We start from the raw sequence: 17,321 nt of genomic DNA, 5'->3' as shown, positions 1-17,321 counted from the left end.
TAGACAAAAATATTAATATGTAATTAGTTTTTATTTTGGCCCATCCTAATAAAAATTTTTTGATCCGCTACTGATCATGAGAATTCAAACTCAGAACCTCTTGAGTAATATACCTAAGACTTAAAACCTCTTGAATAATACATCCAAGAGTCTCAAGCGAACCGTTAAACTGCCTAGAGGTGGTTCCATATGGAAATTGACTGCCTCTTAAACTTGTATATACGTTCCAAAACAGTAAGAATATTCTTCATCAATAAAAGAGCAACAAGAACATTCTTCATCAATAAAAGAGGATCCAATGAGCCAAACTGTACTTGTTTTCATCTTGATATATCCATCGCCTGCATGCAACATCCATATATACTGGTGTTTATCATTCTGGGTGCTTCAACTAAACTGGACCACGCCTGAGTTCAAACACTTAAATTTCTCCACCACAATTTCTCATCACAAATATGGGACATTGGGATCCTTTTCATCTCTTTATTTCTTATATATTCTCTTGTTATACCTGTTAAAAGAGAGAATATATGGCCATGCATGTCACGATCATCTTTGTTTTCTTTATTTATTTATTTCCTCTTTGATTCCTCATGCCATACCTAACCATGCATACTTTTTTTCTTTTGTGTTTTAAAGGAAAAAAAGGAAGAAAAACCAGGATTCAAACTAATAATTTATAGTATATATGATATGAATTTGTTAAATTCATGAATAATACAAAGATGTTTATGAAGAAAAGCCAGGCACCAACTAATTTTGGAAGTTGTAAATGATGAAATACAAAAGCATTGGAAGGGTGAGAGACTGAGGGAGATTCAACCACCACATATTAATTGATTAAAGTATGAGACATTTAATTTGCTGGGGTCAGAAGAATATGACAACTTCCTTATCATTAATCTGTGGCTTTGGCAACTGGCATGCAAGATCAAAACCGCACAAATAATGATGCTAATTATGTTGATGGAATTCATTCATATTATTTGAACCTGCACATGTTTCATTTGGCGCAATTTTAGGCATTTTAGGTCCACTTACTGGACAATTCAATTACTTCCCACCCAACACCTACCCCTCCCGTCAATATCTTCACTGTGAATCACGACCTTGATTTGTGCCCACTTCCAAACAATGATCTCTTTAAAAGAAAGATTTATAGTGCTACAAACAATGAACAGCTCAATATGAGCAGTCATGATACAAGAAAGATTAAGACAGTACCTGGCTCATTACCATTTTCCACCTTCTAAAATACAATTCATCTTTAGTTTTGCCTATGCAAAGTCCAATTCTTTAGTATAAGTATTATATAATATTATGTTACAAAGGCAATGTACCCTCGTCTAAACCATTGGATCATATGATTCAGAATTTGAGTCTTTGGAACATGGTCTAAGGTCCATCTAACAAGGAAGGAAGAAGATAAAGTTGCCTCAATATTGTAGATCGACCCTTGTAGATATAACAATAAAAGATGTTAACATGAATAGATTGGAGTCTCAGTATAACTATTGCATCCTGTGGTGTAGCTGTTATGATCAGTCATTCTTATTTCAATTGTCATGGTAACAAAGATGCATTTCACAATGAGGAATGAAGGGAATAACTGATACATGGCAACACAATAAAAGGTTATTATGTGCAAGCGTATATATATATGGTAGGTACTTTTGACATTTTTTTTTTTTTTTTTTTTGTGCTAAGTACATGTATACGAGTTGATTATTTATCTTGAAATTTCCACAGATGGTTTATCACAAGGAAGCTTCAACTTCATCTGAGTTGACAGCAGACTCATTCGGGGCATCATTTGCATGCAACTGAGCAGAAAGATCATCTATGGCTGAATTCAGCTGCTCAATCTTCTCAGTCAGTACTTTGCGGGTCTTCTGTTAAAAAATAAAAATAAAATTCAGTGCATGCTGGCAGAATGAAGAGACAAGATGATGTATAACAAGAACAATCTGAATGATGAAAAGGAAGTTTGACTGAGATAATGACCATCTAGACTAAGTGGCATCTCCTCTTCCCATTAGAATGGGGAGGATGATGAAGTTGTGGGTTCGGTCCTGCTTTTGTAAAAGTGTATTTCAGAAGAAATGAGAAAATGTTTGATTACATATCATAAAGTTAGTTCACATTTCATTCCTAAAACAGTAGCTTTATTAACTTTACCAACATCTCCATTCACATGCATTATGAGCATAATGACTATATCAAGAATAAGTTCTCACCTCCAAAGCTTTCTCTTCATCATATATGAATTTCGGAAGCTTTCTCATCAGATCTTTTCTGTCAGCTCCAGCTAGCGCCTCGCTTATCTGTAAAATATATAAAAGAGAACGATATGCATCTCACACTCAAACTCGAGTCAATAAAATTTCGGAGCAGTGGACGAGCCATAGTCCATAAGCCACATTCATAATCATAGCCAAAAGTGAACTGTAGGCAAATAGTCCATCAAAGTCTAGCCGAAGGATCATACATCAGTCTTTTATTCAACCAGTTAATATAAACATTCACCTCGTATATTAAACCAAAAACTGAACAAACAATCTTTGCCATATGACAGATAAAATATGACAAAATAGCAGATAGAGAAGGCAAAGGAGGGATGCCACTCAACTCATTTCTATTAACAAAAACATAAACCTTACACAAAAGGTATCAAATTCAGTTTGACTAAATGCGTTTAATACCTGGGGAGCATATATACAGCCTAATGTCCCAACAACTATTCCTCCCAATATAAAGCCACCAACGAAGATATTTGCACTATTTTGTCTTCCATCATCCCCACTGTATAAATGTAAAGCAACCAATTTAATTAAGAAAAAGATGTCCATAAGACAAGAGAAGGATCTATCCATTGTTTAATAACACCAAAAAGAGACCTTTACAAGAACTTAAAAGAGGACTAATCGATGATTGTGCTTGTAATAAGAAACAAAATCCATTGAGTTAATTTAATTTCTAGAAGCAACAAATTGCCTATCCAAGAATAGAAAAGGAAAAGGTCGCCCGTAAACAAGCCAGGAAGAAAAAAGACAATCAAAGAAGTGAAAATCATGTCTATAAACACAAGAACATACTTACACTGCTCTAACTGTAAGAGTCCTCTGATGCTTAGAAACTTGAACTTTCCCACATAGATTACTTGGGCTAATGTTCAAAAGACATTTATGTGCTGGATTCAAAGAAGCACCTGGCATCACACCATTTAAGCAATTATAATTCAAAAGTAGAAGCTACAATCATGGTGTTATAAAGAGTAATTAGAGATTACTTACCAGAAATGAAGTGGGGTTGAGGAGTTTTGATTGAAAGAAATGAACTTGGAAGAACACCACTCATTCTTTTGCAGATCTTCAACTTTCAGATTGACAAAATTGTGTTTCACAGTGAGACTTGACTGTTAGATTTCCCTCTCTTAGATATTTCCGCAAATTATCTGGTAAGAACTCTACTTGGGCTGGTCGAGGACCGAAGCTACTATTTTTGGGCCCTAAAGGCCCATTATGAAAATCTAATAGGCCAACTCATTTCATGTAATTAGTAGGCGGCCATTGATTATTGAAGAATTTAAAGTTTTAAACTATAGGTGGCGGTGGGTCGTGTCGTGTTGAGCCAAAATTTTCACGGTCCACCATGCCATGGGCCATGCCATGCTATGCCAGACAACCAAAACTCAATGCCCACGGCAAGGCTTATGGCACGATGGGCCGTCACGTGCCTTTTTGGGCCGACCCACGTGCCACATAGGCTTTTCTTAACAAATTTAAAAAAAATTATTTTTTTAATTCATGGGCCGTGCTGTGCCAGTCCAAGTGCCAAATTCTAAGCTCATAGGATGGCTCACATTGCCCACAAGCCATGGAACGACACGAAATTTTCGTGCCATGACAAAAAAAATTCTAGCTAATCATGTTAATATAGGAGGAACATGCCAAAGATCCTTGAACTATATAATAAATCCTCATTACAAGATAAAGGTATTTAGTTAAACTAACGAGTCACATATGTTTTATATATCATGTGAAGAAAACAAATTAAATTATAGTAAAAACGAGTGTCTTATTTCTTGTAATTAATGAAATATTAAGGGAGATAACTACAATCCAGCTGAGCCAAGCCGAGTATTGTGAAACTTGAGCTTGGCTTGGCTAGAATAGTCGAAGCTCGACCTTGACCTCAACTAAGCTTCAATTGTCGAGCTCGACTCGATTGTAATTTATAATTTATATATTAATTAATATATCTAATATTAATATTAATATAAAATTAAAATAGTATATAATATAATATGTCGAGCTCAAGTAAGCTCCTGAGCTGCTCGAATCAGATATTATTATGCTTGAACTCAACTTGACTCGACATGCAAGGTACTCGAGCATAAGCAACTCGACTCGTTTACAAGCCTAGACATAACTAATAATTCAATGTACATTTGGGTGAAACATAACTTGTTCCAACTTTACTAGGAATTCAATAGAAAGAGGTCATGTTACAACCAACAATAATATGATTACCAATGAAATTATAAAACATGGTATATTGATTATAGTATGCATTCACCTTAGAGTTGATATTTATTAATAATATTGTTTGTAAACAATATACATTTAATAATTAATAATACTCACCTACCATAAAACATTGTCAAATTAATTAAATTAAGTCACATAAATCATATAGTTAAATATTTTAAAGTCTCCACCTAGCTTTTACCATGAATAGTGTTAAATGTATTATGAAGAAATTTTGCAAATTTCAGGAGACCCTTCAAACTCCTGGCTCACTCTTTGACTTGTTCTTAAGTGGGAAAGCTTCAAACCCGTTATATATGAATTTTGATGCGAATTTACACTAATTTGTTTGTTTTGACGAAAAGAAAAGGTATAGTATGAAGGAGAAGGGCCATGCCAAAGATTCTGGAACTTATAAAAATCCTCATTACAAGACAAGGGTATCTAGTTAAACAAATTAGCTGTAGTTACATGTCATGCATGAGCTAAACCTGAAGAAAACAAATTCAAGTAATGGTAAAAAGACTCCAATTCCTCTTCATATCCGACTTATACTGTGGATATTTATAAGAAGATAAAAGGAAAGCAGTTCTGTTGTGTGTGTGACAATTGTATCATTTAAATTTGGTTGTGACATGACAGTAAATATTTGAGCATGACTCTTGTGTCTTGTGTGGTCTAGTTTTACTGTTAGATTTATAGTAACGCCGGCATCAGCTTTTAAATAATTAGAGTAGGTTTCTTTTTCTTGCCAAGTCCAGGGAGATTAGAAACATTCCTGGGTGGAGAGTTGTAGATTAATAGTAAATTTAAGCTGTAGGTTTTGCAGTAGTCTTCATGGCTACTGCAGCAGGAGATAGGTCCTTGAAGGAGACACCCACTTGGGCAGTTGCTCTTGTTTGTGCAATTTTTGTTACGATTTCTATTTTCATTGAACATGTTATTCATTCTCTGGGAAAGGTAACACCTTTGATTTCATTATGGAATGTGAGCATTGATGATCCTGATCATTGATCATTGATTTCCTTTTCTAATGGCAGTGGTTTCAGAAGAGGCAGAAGAAGGCAATGAGTGAGGCTCTGGAGAAAATTAAAGCTGGTCTCTTTCATTCAGACATTATATTTCAATGTAAAGTTTGTAATGCATGAGCAATTTATGCATTGATCAAGAAATTGAAGTGAGTTTTTTGTTTTGTAATGCAGAATTGATGCTACTAGGCTTCATATCTCTACTCATTACAGTGGGCACAAAACCTGTCTCAAAGATATGTATCTCTGCCAAAGCTGGAAGCACCATGCTTCCATGTAAGGAGCCCAAGGACAAGGAAGACTACAACAATGGTGTAAATGATGGAGATGATCGAAGAAAGTTATTGTGGCACACCGGGGAAGTGATACAGCATCGAATCCTTGCGGCAGGAGGAGAAGAGGACTATTGTACCAAACATGTAAATATATATACAGTATCAATTCACAGTACTGCATATTATATTGTTCATATAGACAATGACTCAATAATTGTGTTAATTATTGATTTCAGGGAAAAGTTCCATTGGTCTCCCAGTCAGGGATTCACCAATTGCACATCTTCATATTTATGCTGGCTGTCTTCCATGTTCTCTACAGTGTTCTCACCATCGGTCTAGCAAAGGCTAAAGTATGTCAGTTTCATGAATAATTTTATAAATATTCTGCTGGGAAAGCTTGAGTGATCATAAACAGGGAAAACCAATTTGTAATGCACACAGATGAAGAAATGGAAAGGATGGGAGCTGGAGACATCATCCTTGGAATATCAGTTCACTAATGGTAATTAGCATTTTCCTAAACCTTTTTTCTTAATAAAAATATTTTGAGGTTTATATATTTTGTGCATCAATGATTAAGCTGATGACGTTTAGTGTTATAGATCCTTCAAGGTTCAGATTGGCTTATCAACTTCTTTTGTTCGACCACACTGGATTCTTACAGCACCTGGCTGAGATGGATAGTAAGATCATTCTAAAACTCTCTTAGTAGGATTCTAAATGTTGAATCAGAGTAATTTAGCCATTTTGAGCCTGATTTGGAATGAAATACATTGTGACATTGTGGCGTTCTAGTTAGATCCCTCTAACCAGATGAGTAATTCATGTAACAGGTGGCTTTTTTCAGACAGTTCTTTTATTCTGTAACCAAGGTGGATTTTCTGACCATGAGACATGGATTCATAAAAGTAAGTTATTCCTCTTTATTTTTGCTTTTGTTCTAAACATAATGCAGACCAATATGTAAATATATATTGCAGGCTCATTTGGCTCCCAACAGCAAATTTAATTCCACAGTATATCAAAAGATCAATGGAAGATGATTTCAAGGTGGTAGTTGGTATCAGGTTGTGCTCCATCCTTCTCTTTTCTCTGCCTGTAATTTCTGATTAATTTTTACTTAATATTAACCATGAATTTCTGTTTACAGCCTACCATTATGGACATGCTGTATTGTTTTCCAGCTTCTCAATGTGTATGGTGGGGCTTCTTTTCTTAATATGTGTTAATTTGATTGTGAAAGTTTTCATTGACATTAACACAATTGCTTACTTTTTCTGCAGGATGGTATCTCTTTCATGGGTATCATTCATACCACAGTTGTAAGAATTTCTTAACTTTCTAGTTTTAAATTGTTTACCTGAGGATATTATCTTATGAACTACTAGAACAGTTCAATTTATATATACATTAATGATTCTATTATACATCAACAGATATTTCTGATAGTTGGCGCGAAGCTTGAAATTATAATCGGAATGGCTCAGCAGATCCAAGATCGAGGACTGTTGTAAAAGGAGCTCCTGTTGTAGAGCCTAGTAACAGCTTCTTCTGGTTCAATTGCCCTGATTTGATTCTTTTCTTGTTACATTTCACCTTGTTCCAGGTACTTCTCTTGCCTTGTTATGCTTTTGATCTAGGACCTAAAACTTGCATAGATTATGCATCAGGTTTTTACATCTAGCATATTATGAGCTGATGATCGTTTTCAATTTGCAAAACGCGTTCCAGATGGCTTACTTTCTATGGACAGGGGTAAATATAGCTTAACCACTATCCTTGTAAGAAATTTAATTTGTTGTTCAGCATTGAGAGAAAACTCGGAGAAAATTTCATTTTATTGTTTTTATTCATCAATGCAGTATGAATTCGGGTTGAATCATGCTTCCATAAAAATCTGGTGGAAGTATTGATAAGGGTGTTCCTGGGTGTAGCTCTTCAGATTTTATGCAGCTATATCACCTTCCCTCTCTACGCCCTTGTAATCACAGTAACTTCTTTTATTCATACACAAATTCGGCATCAAAGTTTGTAAATAGTTACAATCATAATGTACATTATGTTAAAAAATTGCAGATGGGGTCTCACATGAAGAAGGCAATCTTTGAAGAGCAGACAGCCATGGCTCTAAAGAAATGGCAAAAGGTTGCCAGGGAAAGGAAGATTGACAAAGGCCACAGGCATAGACATTCCATCTAGTTTCATAAGAAGAAAAATAATACCCCAGCCATGGCCCATTGCCTTTACAGTTCCTCCATAAATACAAAGCCAATACTGCCATGGACCTGGAAGTGCTCTTAGTTCTCCAAGGAGTACTTACAATTATAATTCTGAGACTAAGTTTACAGAAATAGAAGGTCCTGCACCACTTGTTTCTAGTGATGATCATCATGAACCAAGAAAATATAACAATCAGCCAAAGTTTGCCAAAACTGATAGTGGGGATTTCTCATTTGTTAAGCCTTAAAAGATGGGATTACCGTTCATAAATTGTGCTAATACTTATAAAATTAAATATAACATTTATCATATGATCAAGTTCAAAATCATGTTTTTTGCTACTAATGGAACTGATTAGGCTTCTCTATCAAGAGTAAACGTGTTTTGCTGGAATTATGTTCAATTATGCTTATGGAAGAAGCCCTCTCCATTTATGTTCACATGGACTTGCAGTGGCTTCTACTTAAAACTCCTTTCTTCTCACAAACAAATGTAAACAAAATTCTTTCACCTGCAGACTCAACCTCATCCAAGTGAGGTTGCTGTCGGGCAAACTGGTGTACTAAATTCATGTGAGATATAAATTCCTGCATCGTTAGCCTTCACCCTCAAACTTGATTGGAGCATCAGCTTGGGTTAGAATTCACATCTTCCACAGCAGCTTCCATGGCAACTTTTACACCTTTGCTGATGGTAGAATTGAAAGAGAAAACAGCACCAATGCTTACAACAGGGGGCACTGTATTAACATTTGTATTAATCCCTTCTGAAAACAAATTGTAGAGAACTATTAAAACCAAGGGCAAAATTTTAGTCATGGTGAATTGTCTAGTTAATCACTAACTCCAATATCTCATATTAATCTACTGAGAAGACAAAACAACCAAATAAAATAGCAGAAATTATCTGAGCGAATGTCCAATTTATACTCTACAAACATCAAAATTAGAATCAAAGACTCAGCAAGTAAGAAATCAACAGAGATATGAAAAAAAATAGTAAATAAAAACAATGAAAAGTTTACTAGGTAGATGTGTTCTGTTAGACAGTGTAGCCCTCAATTCAACAACCTACACAATCAAACAAAAGGAAACAAAATATAAAAAGCTGCATTGCAGTGTGAGGTGGATATATTTGTCGTTTCTTGTCAGTCCCCACGCCAGGAAACAAATTCTAGACTTTTTCATTGTGAATTATATTTTATTAGGCTAGCCAGACACATATCAATTATATACCTACTCTCTTTTGGAGGACCAATGTGATCATCTAACCATTCATATTTTGTTATAACTTAGAATCACATCTCTATGTTCTGCTCTTATATCAATGAGTCTTTAATAAATTGTTTGGATTTGGCATGTGTTTATGCTTGATTTTGGACGTCAACGACTCGTATGTGCAAAATACTAAGAAAATTTTAAAAATTATATGTGATTGATCTATGAGATTTGAATATGGTGTTGAGGTTATATATGCTGCAGAAACATAAACAAAAGATTGGCAAGAGGGGGTTTTTATAGTGGTTCGGATGCTCAAAAGTGAATCCTAAGTTCACTGTGATTTTATTATTCTCTGGCTATTTTTATGATATTGCCCGTAAGACATACAAAGATGAAGAAAAGCTTTGTTTACAGAAGAAATAATGAAATGAAGCTCAAATATATGCCTAGCTCTCATCTGCCCAGCCCCCTTTTCTGTGAGGGAAGGTGCTCATTTATACACATTTAAGGTCAATGTAATGAGTGTTTTGCAAGTTACCTTGACACATGGAAAGCTCTCATCCGTTCTTATCTTAAAATGAGATAGGGTTGGTATAAGCTATCTTTGAGACGGTATGGGCTTGACAGGAAGTATAATTTGTCTTTTAAGTACTTATTGAGCTGACATCAGCGTAACTTTTTAGGCATAATAGAAGTCCCCTAGATTTTTGAGTGCGTAATCATGTGCTCTTCAAAAACTCAGGTCTTTGATCTGAATGGCTGTCACACTATAGGTTGTAGTCTCGAACTGAAGAGCTTGAACTATGTCTGGCGCAATCGGGTGCTGAGAGCTAGGACTGCGATCTGAGAGCTTAGAGCGATCCGAGGGTTAGGATTGCGATCTAAGAGTTAGGACTGCGATCTGAGAGCTTGGAGCGATTCGAAGCTAAACGCGATCTGATAACTGACATTAAATGTCTAGTAGATGAATTCCTGGAGGGAGCTAACATCAGAAACCCAAACGCATGGCTTAGAGGCCTTAAATAGATAAGTCAACTTAAAACAGCCATAACTTTTGATTCGGGAGGAGTTTTGGAGCCCGTAAGATATCCACGGAAAGCTTGTTCTGAGCTCTACGTCGTGGGAAAATGGGGAACCTAGTTGGGGCCGTGTTCAACAACACGATCTGAGAGCTAAAAATCAGCGATCTGAAGTTGAAGATCAAGACGATCTGAGCGTGCGATCAGCTATCTAGCCACGCGATCGGAGCGCTAAAGATCAACAATATGAAGTTGAAGATCAGCGATCTAAGCGTGCAATCACCGATCTGAAGCCGAATATCAGCGATCTAAGCGTGCGATCTGCGATCTGGCCACGCGATCTGAGAACTCTGATACGTTTGATTTGCGATCTGGCCACGCAATTTGAGAACTCTGATGCGTGCGATCTGACCATGCGATCGAAGGACTCTGATGTGTGCGATCTGCGATCTGGCCATGCGATCTGAGAACTTTGATGCGTGCGATCTATGATCTAGCCACGCCATCTGAGAACTTTGATGCATGCGATCTATGATCTAACCATGCCATCTGAGAGCTTGGACGCAGGTTTGAGACCTGCATGGGCTACCAAACTATTGACGCTTGATTTTGGACGCCAACGACTTGCACATGTAAAATGCTAAGAGAGTCTTAGAAATTACACATAATGGATCCATGAGATTTAAATATGGTGCTGAAGTTATATATGTTACGGAAACATAAATAAAAGATTGGCAAAAGGGGGTTTTTATAGTGGTTCGGATGCTCAAAAGTGAATTCTATGTCCACTGTGATTTTATTATTCTCTGGCTATTTCTATGATATTGCTCGTAAGACATACAAAGATGGAGAAAGGTTTTGTTTACATAAGAAATAATGAAATGAAGCTCAAATTTATGCTTAACTCTCATCTGCCCAGCCCCCTTTTCGTGAATAGAAGTGCTAATTTATACACCTTTGAGGTCAATGTAATGAGTGTTTTGTAAGTTGTCTTGACACATAGAAAGTTTTCATCCGTTCTTCTCTTAAAATAAGATAGGGTTGATATAAGCTATCTTTGAGGCGGTATGAGCTTGATAAGAAGTACAATTTATCTTTTAGACACTTATTAAACTGACATTAACGTGACTTTTTAGATATAACAACTGTATATTTCTTACATGGTGAACTCATTTCCAATTGTTTTATAGAAATTTGGTGGAACAATGCAATCATGTTATGGGAATCACATCCCCATGCTTTGCTCTACAATCAATGATTTTTATATAATTTGATTTGGATGATGCATGCGCGTGGATAAATGAAAAACTAGGTTTGGACTTTTCTAGGGGTGCTATTTTAAAATGAAAACAAAAAATACATGTTTAACACTCTCTCCACTGACCTCCACTCAACACGCCGGCGCTTCCCATCCTCATTTCCGGCGAGCTCTCCCAAAGCACCTGAACATGAAAAATTTTGCATGCAAAAATTTCGTGGAGAGGAAAAAAGGCATGGAACGCAACACCGGGAAATTAAAAGGCTTTGAACAGCCCCCTTGAAAGGTGAGGACTGAAGGTTGAAGCGGATACCAGTAGACCAGTTGCATATTAAAATTTTGAAGTGATGGTTTGGCGGTTGTTCATAGTAGAGAAACGAGGAGGGAAATTGTGATGATTTTCTAAAGTTTTGTGGAGAGTATAGTAGGTTGTTGATTCTTTCTCGTTCAAAAGGGGTTTACATGAATTTTATGAAACTTATGGGGAGGTATTATATAGCTCTGATACTAACGGTAAAAACCTTATCTGCAATCTAAACAAAAATACAACAAATATAATATTCTTAAAATATAAACCAAGAATCAAGGATTACCTCCAACCATTGAAACAAACTCACGGAATTGTATTTTGCCTCTTCTAAACTCTTAAGATACTCTAATATTGATGATGTATTTTTTAGTTGAGTATTTGAGCTTAAGGACTAAAACAGTATACATAATCAAGCTTCCATTAAGCGCTTAATGACATTGCTTAATGGATACTGTTGATGCTGGTTTCTGGCACCAACCAATTCTCACGTGGATATTGCTATTTGATGAATTAACACACGTGATGATGGATGCATGAAGTGAAATAAATGTAAAGAAGACTTTTAAAGTGGTTCGGATGCTAAGGTAGCAAGTCCTACGTCCACTGATTTGTATTGATATTAGTGTGGGTCAGGTCGCGAGGCGGACTGACGTACAAAAAGTTAAGAAAAGTAAGTGTTTTCTTTTACAAAAGAGAGAGAGTCGTTTTCTGTAAAGAATGGCCGAATCCCCTTAATGGAGGGGTCTTCTTTTTTTTATATCAAATTGAAGCGTGTAATCATCATTAAATCCATGGGTTGGTGTGATTGTCAGGATGTAATCCGGCTTTACGTCCCATTTTCCTTTTTCCAAGCTGACTTCGCACGACTTGCTGCAGAGGAATGGACTTGTGTGAGCTCCATATTATTTTGCAGGTTTGACGTGTGCATGTTGCCCTGACGGGAGCAGATCACCCGTAACGTGACTTTCCCACGTCAGCCCTTTATTTTTCCGGGTATAACAGATACTATAAATCTTAATCAATGGTTAAACAAAAACGTTTGAAAACTGAAGCAACAAATGTGGACCATTAATCTTTAAAACTGATAAAAATCAAATATCAACTTTACATGAGAAAACGTAAGTTCTACAAATGTTACAATAAATTAAAAAAACACAAATTTAGAATAACTAATTAATTAATTTGTGTGTGTGTGTGTGTGTTTTTTTTTTTTTCAACAAACAAAATAATGGGAGGTGTAATTATGTGGTCAAAGTATCATTCAAAATCCGGGAACTCCTTCCAATGACTGTACCACCTGTATCTGGAAATCTCTCGTGTCCGGGTTGGGGGCTTATTTTCCCATCAGCCTCTACCTTAAGGGGATATTTTAGAAGGTAGCCACGGAGTCGCGTGAAATTCTCAGTGGTGGTGAATCTATCCCAGTTGTCTCCAGCGATCTGGTTTACTGTCCTTACACATTCCCGACTTTCAGGCTCCTCGAAGGAAGCCTCTAGCTGACCAAGATGCTCTGCCCAAAGTGACTTCCTATATCCATAGATCTGCACAAGGCACATGCTGGTCACATAACGTTACGTATATATCACACAGAACGGTAGTTTTACAATTACAGAATGTTCAGGAATTATCGGAGTCTTAGAATACAATCTTAGTCAGACTAAAGTTCGAGGGTTTATGATTGGAACTCAAAATATGCATTTGAAAAGTATTAACATAAAAGATGATAGGGGTACTATCATACTTTCATCAAAGCCAAAACTAATTTTATGCTATGGGATGCTTATGCTACAGCAATCATACCCACCAGAGCAACAATTGCAAACAAAGCTGATTTTTGAAAATCTTAAAAGAACTACAGGATGTCAACTTGCTTTGTTCAAGCCAAAAGCAAACAGAAAAGAAGCAAATCTGGGTGAAATAAATCTGTAAGGAATCAAGAAAGAGAAGCAGTTCAAGACAATGATACTGTCAGAGTATGCCAAAGAGAAGAGAAAAGAGAACAGAAGAATTTCAATGTATATTTTCAATATATTGTAAGCCTGTATAATGGCTAATTTATACAATTTTTGTAAATGTAAAATAGGAAAACAATAAATAGTAGTAAAGATGCATTCCATATTTCGTCAAAATCATTTGAAGTTGTTCAAATCTTTTGATCATGGTCTTTCAAGAAACAGTTAGGGATGAGTACCAAAATAAACAGACCTGACCATGTGGATGCCTCTTGTTTTTCGCCCAAGCATGATGCGGCCGATAAGCACCCATGGCTATTTCAGTGTCTTTACTCCCAGCCATCGATCTTTGATTAACGTTGGCAGATCCCACTATCACATATTCATCATCTACTATCATTCCCTTAGCATGGACATATACCATAAACCGCTGATGTTTTTGTGATTCAGATACCTGATAAATCTTTAATTAGTAACTACTAACTATAATTTAAAAATATGTCCTGCTTCCCTTAGAAAACTTATTACATATCAAGACCTGAAACACGAATGATTAATAGAGTTCGTATTTCAAAAATGTCATGCTTCCATCAGAAAATATACTTTAAAAGTTAAAAGATTTATATATGTTATGTACCATGATCATATATCTACCATAAAACATTTGACATCAACAAGTCAAACTGGAAATCAAAAGCATCAATTAGACAGAAAAGTTCACAAATTAACTACTTATGAAGTCTAGGGATTGCAATAATGCTTGTGATTTTTTCAAGAGAGAAAAGAAATAGCTAATAGAGATCTTATATTAAGAACAAGAAAATTATTTAGCCACAATAATTAACAACAAACAAATAATTTAGTCCTAAAACGAAAGTTGTATTACAGTAAGCTTAAAAAAGCACAAAAGGAATTCTCTTCCAAGTAAATACCTTTTCACCACTATTGGCTGACACATCTAGGTTTTCTTCTGCATATCTTTCAGTGCTTGTGCGACAATACTATTCATCATCTGCATTGTCTGGCTCTGCAAAGTGCAAATAAGTGGAAGTTAGACAATATACATTTTTTGACAAAAATGTTAAAACATTTGAAGAGAAACTAGAACGATGAAGGTATTAAAGTAGCCAGTGTTCATCCTATTTCCCAAGTATAAAGTTAAAAGTAAACTTAATTATAGAATCCAATTGGATAGCAACAACATAAAAGACTATACCAATTGAATTGCTAAAGAAGACATTTAGTGTTTAGAAAAAAATGTTACCAGACTTCCCATTGTGTTTTTCAAAAGCCACAGTTATGTCACCATTCTAAACCCAAGTGAAGGAACCAAACTAAATCAGGCCAATTTATGAACCAAGATCATATTATATCTGGCATGACAAAAGATAGAAATGAGCCCTTAAACTCCGAACCAATAATTAAAAAAGAACAACACTGACACAACCCGTCCCGAATTTCCTCGTCCCGTAGGATCCGGGCGCTCCCACAAGACTCGGATACCCGAGACGTGCCATGTAGAAAAACTGCGAAACCTGTTTAAAAACATACATCATCTTTCGTTTTACAAAAGAAAATAGTTAGGGAAACTTTTGGTATCAGGTTTTCCACTTATACTACACATTCCAAAATATGAAACAAAAGGAAATACATCATGGAAAACATGAGTTCTTGAAACGAAAGTCCAGATTTACAATGCGACATAAATATAAGACCCACATAAAAGATGTCAACGCGTGGCACAACCCTGAGCGGAGGCTCACTGCTCGGCACGATCTCCGGAAGGTCCTGGTGGGGGGAAAAACATTTAAAAAGGGTGAGCTAAAAAAATACTCAGTGGTGGGGAAAAAGGGGGAGGTTAAATAAAATTCTTAAAAAAAGAATAATGCTAACATACAACAATTTTCAGCAAATCATGGCAACAATGTAACTTTATGAATATGCAATAGAACAACCACCCCGTTCTCGCATACAATATACATTTTTTTTCTAATCATCCTGCACTCAGTAACTGTACTCTGACTTACTTCCTTTAACTGTATCGGATTCTGTATAAAAAACCTCAACTTTTATTATTAAACTCTCACCACAACTGTACCCTGGGGAATCTGTCATACCTGGTCGTCCCACACGCAGGCAAGCGAGGGACGTACCTGTCATACCCGGCAGGTCTATCATCGCGGGGCAGAGCCTTCAAAAACTGTCATACCTGGCACCACTCACACCCCAGGCAGAACCAATAATCTGTCATACGCATGCCAGAGCCAAATCTGAAACTGTCATACCGGCGGAATCCTGCATCGCTCGGGCAGAGCCAATAATCTGTATCTCTGGGGGATGGGTACTTCGTAGGGTGGTTTTAGCACCATAACAATCTCATGCATAATCTCAAGTAACTATAAGTCAATAACACATACCTATGTGTTTATAAATCATCATATATGACATAATATTCAAAAGTCACATATAGGGGTGAAACTGCAATTTTCTAATAATGTTTTAGAAACTAACGGTTAACTCGATTGAAAATTAATTCAACATCACATGATCTTAGCATATGTCCGATACAAATCATAAGCAAATATAAATCTTTTAAAAGTCAAAACTCATATAACACATTATAATTATAATAAATCCAAGAGCAAAATAAAATATATATATATATTTCCTATAAGGTAAGACATGCCAACATGTGAATTTCATGGAAAATGGGGGTAAAATGCAGGTTTTTAAAGCATACTTTCAAAACGACGAAAAGCACCCCATTTGCCCTTTTTACCGAGAATTTATTACCAACATCACCAATCTCAGTCTTTTCTTTAACATGCTGTCCATTCAAGTATGCAGTTTAATACCCAGCAATAATTTCATCAAAACACAAGTCAACATCATCCTAATCAACTGCCATGAAACATATTACTTTGGAACAAGATCTAATTCATCTCATACCCAAAAATTTGCTCACCGAAACATGCAAGATAAGTTTTAGCAAATAAACACTTAACTCAAGATTTTCACCCAAAACATTATAATGAAATAGATAACTTGACATGCAAACCGGAATTAAGTTTTTTAAAAACACTTTTTGGTTAAACCACTCACTCTTCTATCCTATAATTGGCTGCCTATTACAGTGCTTGGATTTCGATCTCCACCGTTCAAAATGTAGAGCTGTGTTTCATGAACAACATATCCGAAAATCACACGATCGGACGGCGAATGAGCTCCAGATCACGATTTGATGGTGCACTGTTCACAGACTTAAACAATAAACTCTCCCTTTCCTTGTTCTCTCTTCTTCTCTCACTCTAACTCTCGGCCCAACCACTCTTTCTTCTCTCTCTCCCTTTTTTTTTTTTTTCTTTTCTTTCTTCTTTCTCCTTTCTCTCCTCTCTTCTTTCTTCCTCTTCTTTCTTCTGCTCTCGTTTCTCCTTCTTCCTTTGGCGAAACTGCCCGTTCTTTCCTTCTCCTTTTTAAACAACACTTTTTCTAATTTTTTTTTCTGCC

General features: G+C 36.1%; 1 protein-coding gene, 1 long non-coding RNA gene and 1 pseudogene across 2 annotated transcripts; 1 reads left to right on the top strand and 2 right to left on the bottom strand.

Annotated features, from left to right (window-relative positions):
• Positions 1-1,679: 1,679 nt before the first annotated feature.
• LOC116127799 lies at positions 1,680-3,435 on the bottom strand. Its single transcript, XM_031413461.1, has 5 exons — positions 3,294-3,435; positions 3,100-3,208; positions 2,703-2,802; positions 2,238-2,324; positions 1,680-1,892 (listed from the first exon to the last, which is right to left on the bottom strand). The coding sequence occupies exons 1-5, from the start codon at positions 3,355-3,357 to the stop codon at positions 1,758-1,760; spliced, it is 495 nt and encodes a 164-aa protein (XP_031269321.1). The 5' UTR covers positions 3,358-3,435; the 3' UTR covers positions 1,680-1,757.
• Positions 3,436-5,302: 1,867 nt separating this feature from the next.
• On the top strand, positions 5,303-8,034 carry LOC116127747 (annotated as a pseudogene).
• A 4,899-nt stretch (positions 8,035-12,933) lies between these two features.
• On the bottom strand, positions 12,934-17,017 carry LOC116127718. The gene is made up of 5 exons (XR_004127637.1): positions 16,917-17,017; positions 15,534-15,602; positions 14,747-14,841; positions 14,068-14,268; positions 12,934-13,403 (listed from the first exon to the last, which is right to left on the bottom strand). It is a non-coding gene; the product is annotated as an uncharacterized LOC116127718 (long non-coding RNA).
• Between the last annotated feature and the right edge of the window lie 304 nt (positions 17,018-17,321).

Source organism: Pistacia vera, unplaced genomic scaffold (genome assembly GCF_008641045.1).
Source record: "Pistacia vera cultivar Batoury unplaced genomic scaffold, PisVer_v2 Contig195, whole genome shotgun sequence".
NCBI classification, from domain to species: domain Eukaryota; kingdom Viridiplantae; phylum Streptophyta; class Magnoliopsida; order Sapindales; family Anacardiaceae; genus Pistacia; species Pistacia vera.
The sequence above is the reverse complement of the archived record's forward strand: the minus strand, read 5'-3'. Positions and strand labels throughout refer to the sequence as shown.

Excerpts from the sequence above, each read along its gene's own strand:
- LOC116127799 (XM_031413461.1), bottom strand. The coding sequence starts at position 3,357 with ATGAGTGGTGTTCTTCCAAGTTCATTTCTTTCAATCAAAACTCCTCAA. Across the intron at positions 2,325-2,702 it reads GCTGTATATATGCTCCCCAG|ATAAGCGAGGCGCTAGCTGG; the intron begins GTATTAAACGCA and ends TATATTTTACAG. Across the intron at positions 1,893-2,237 it reads ATGAAGAGAAAGCTTTGGAG|AAGACCCGCAAAGTACTGAC; the intron begins GTGAGAACTTAT and ends ATTTTTTAACAG.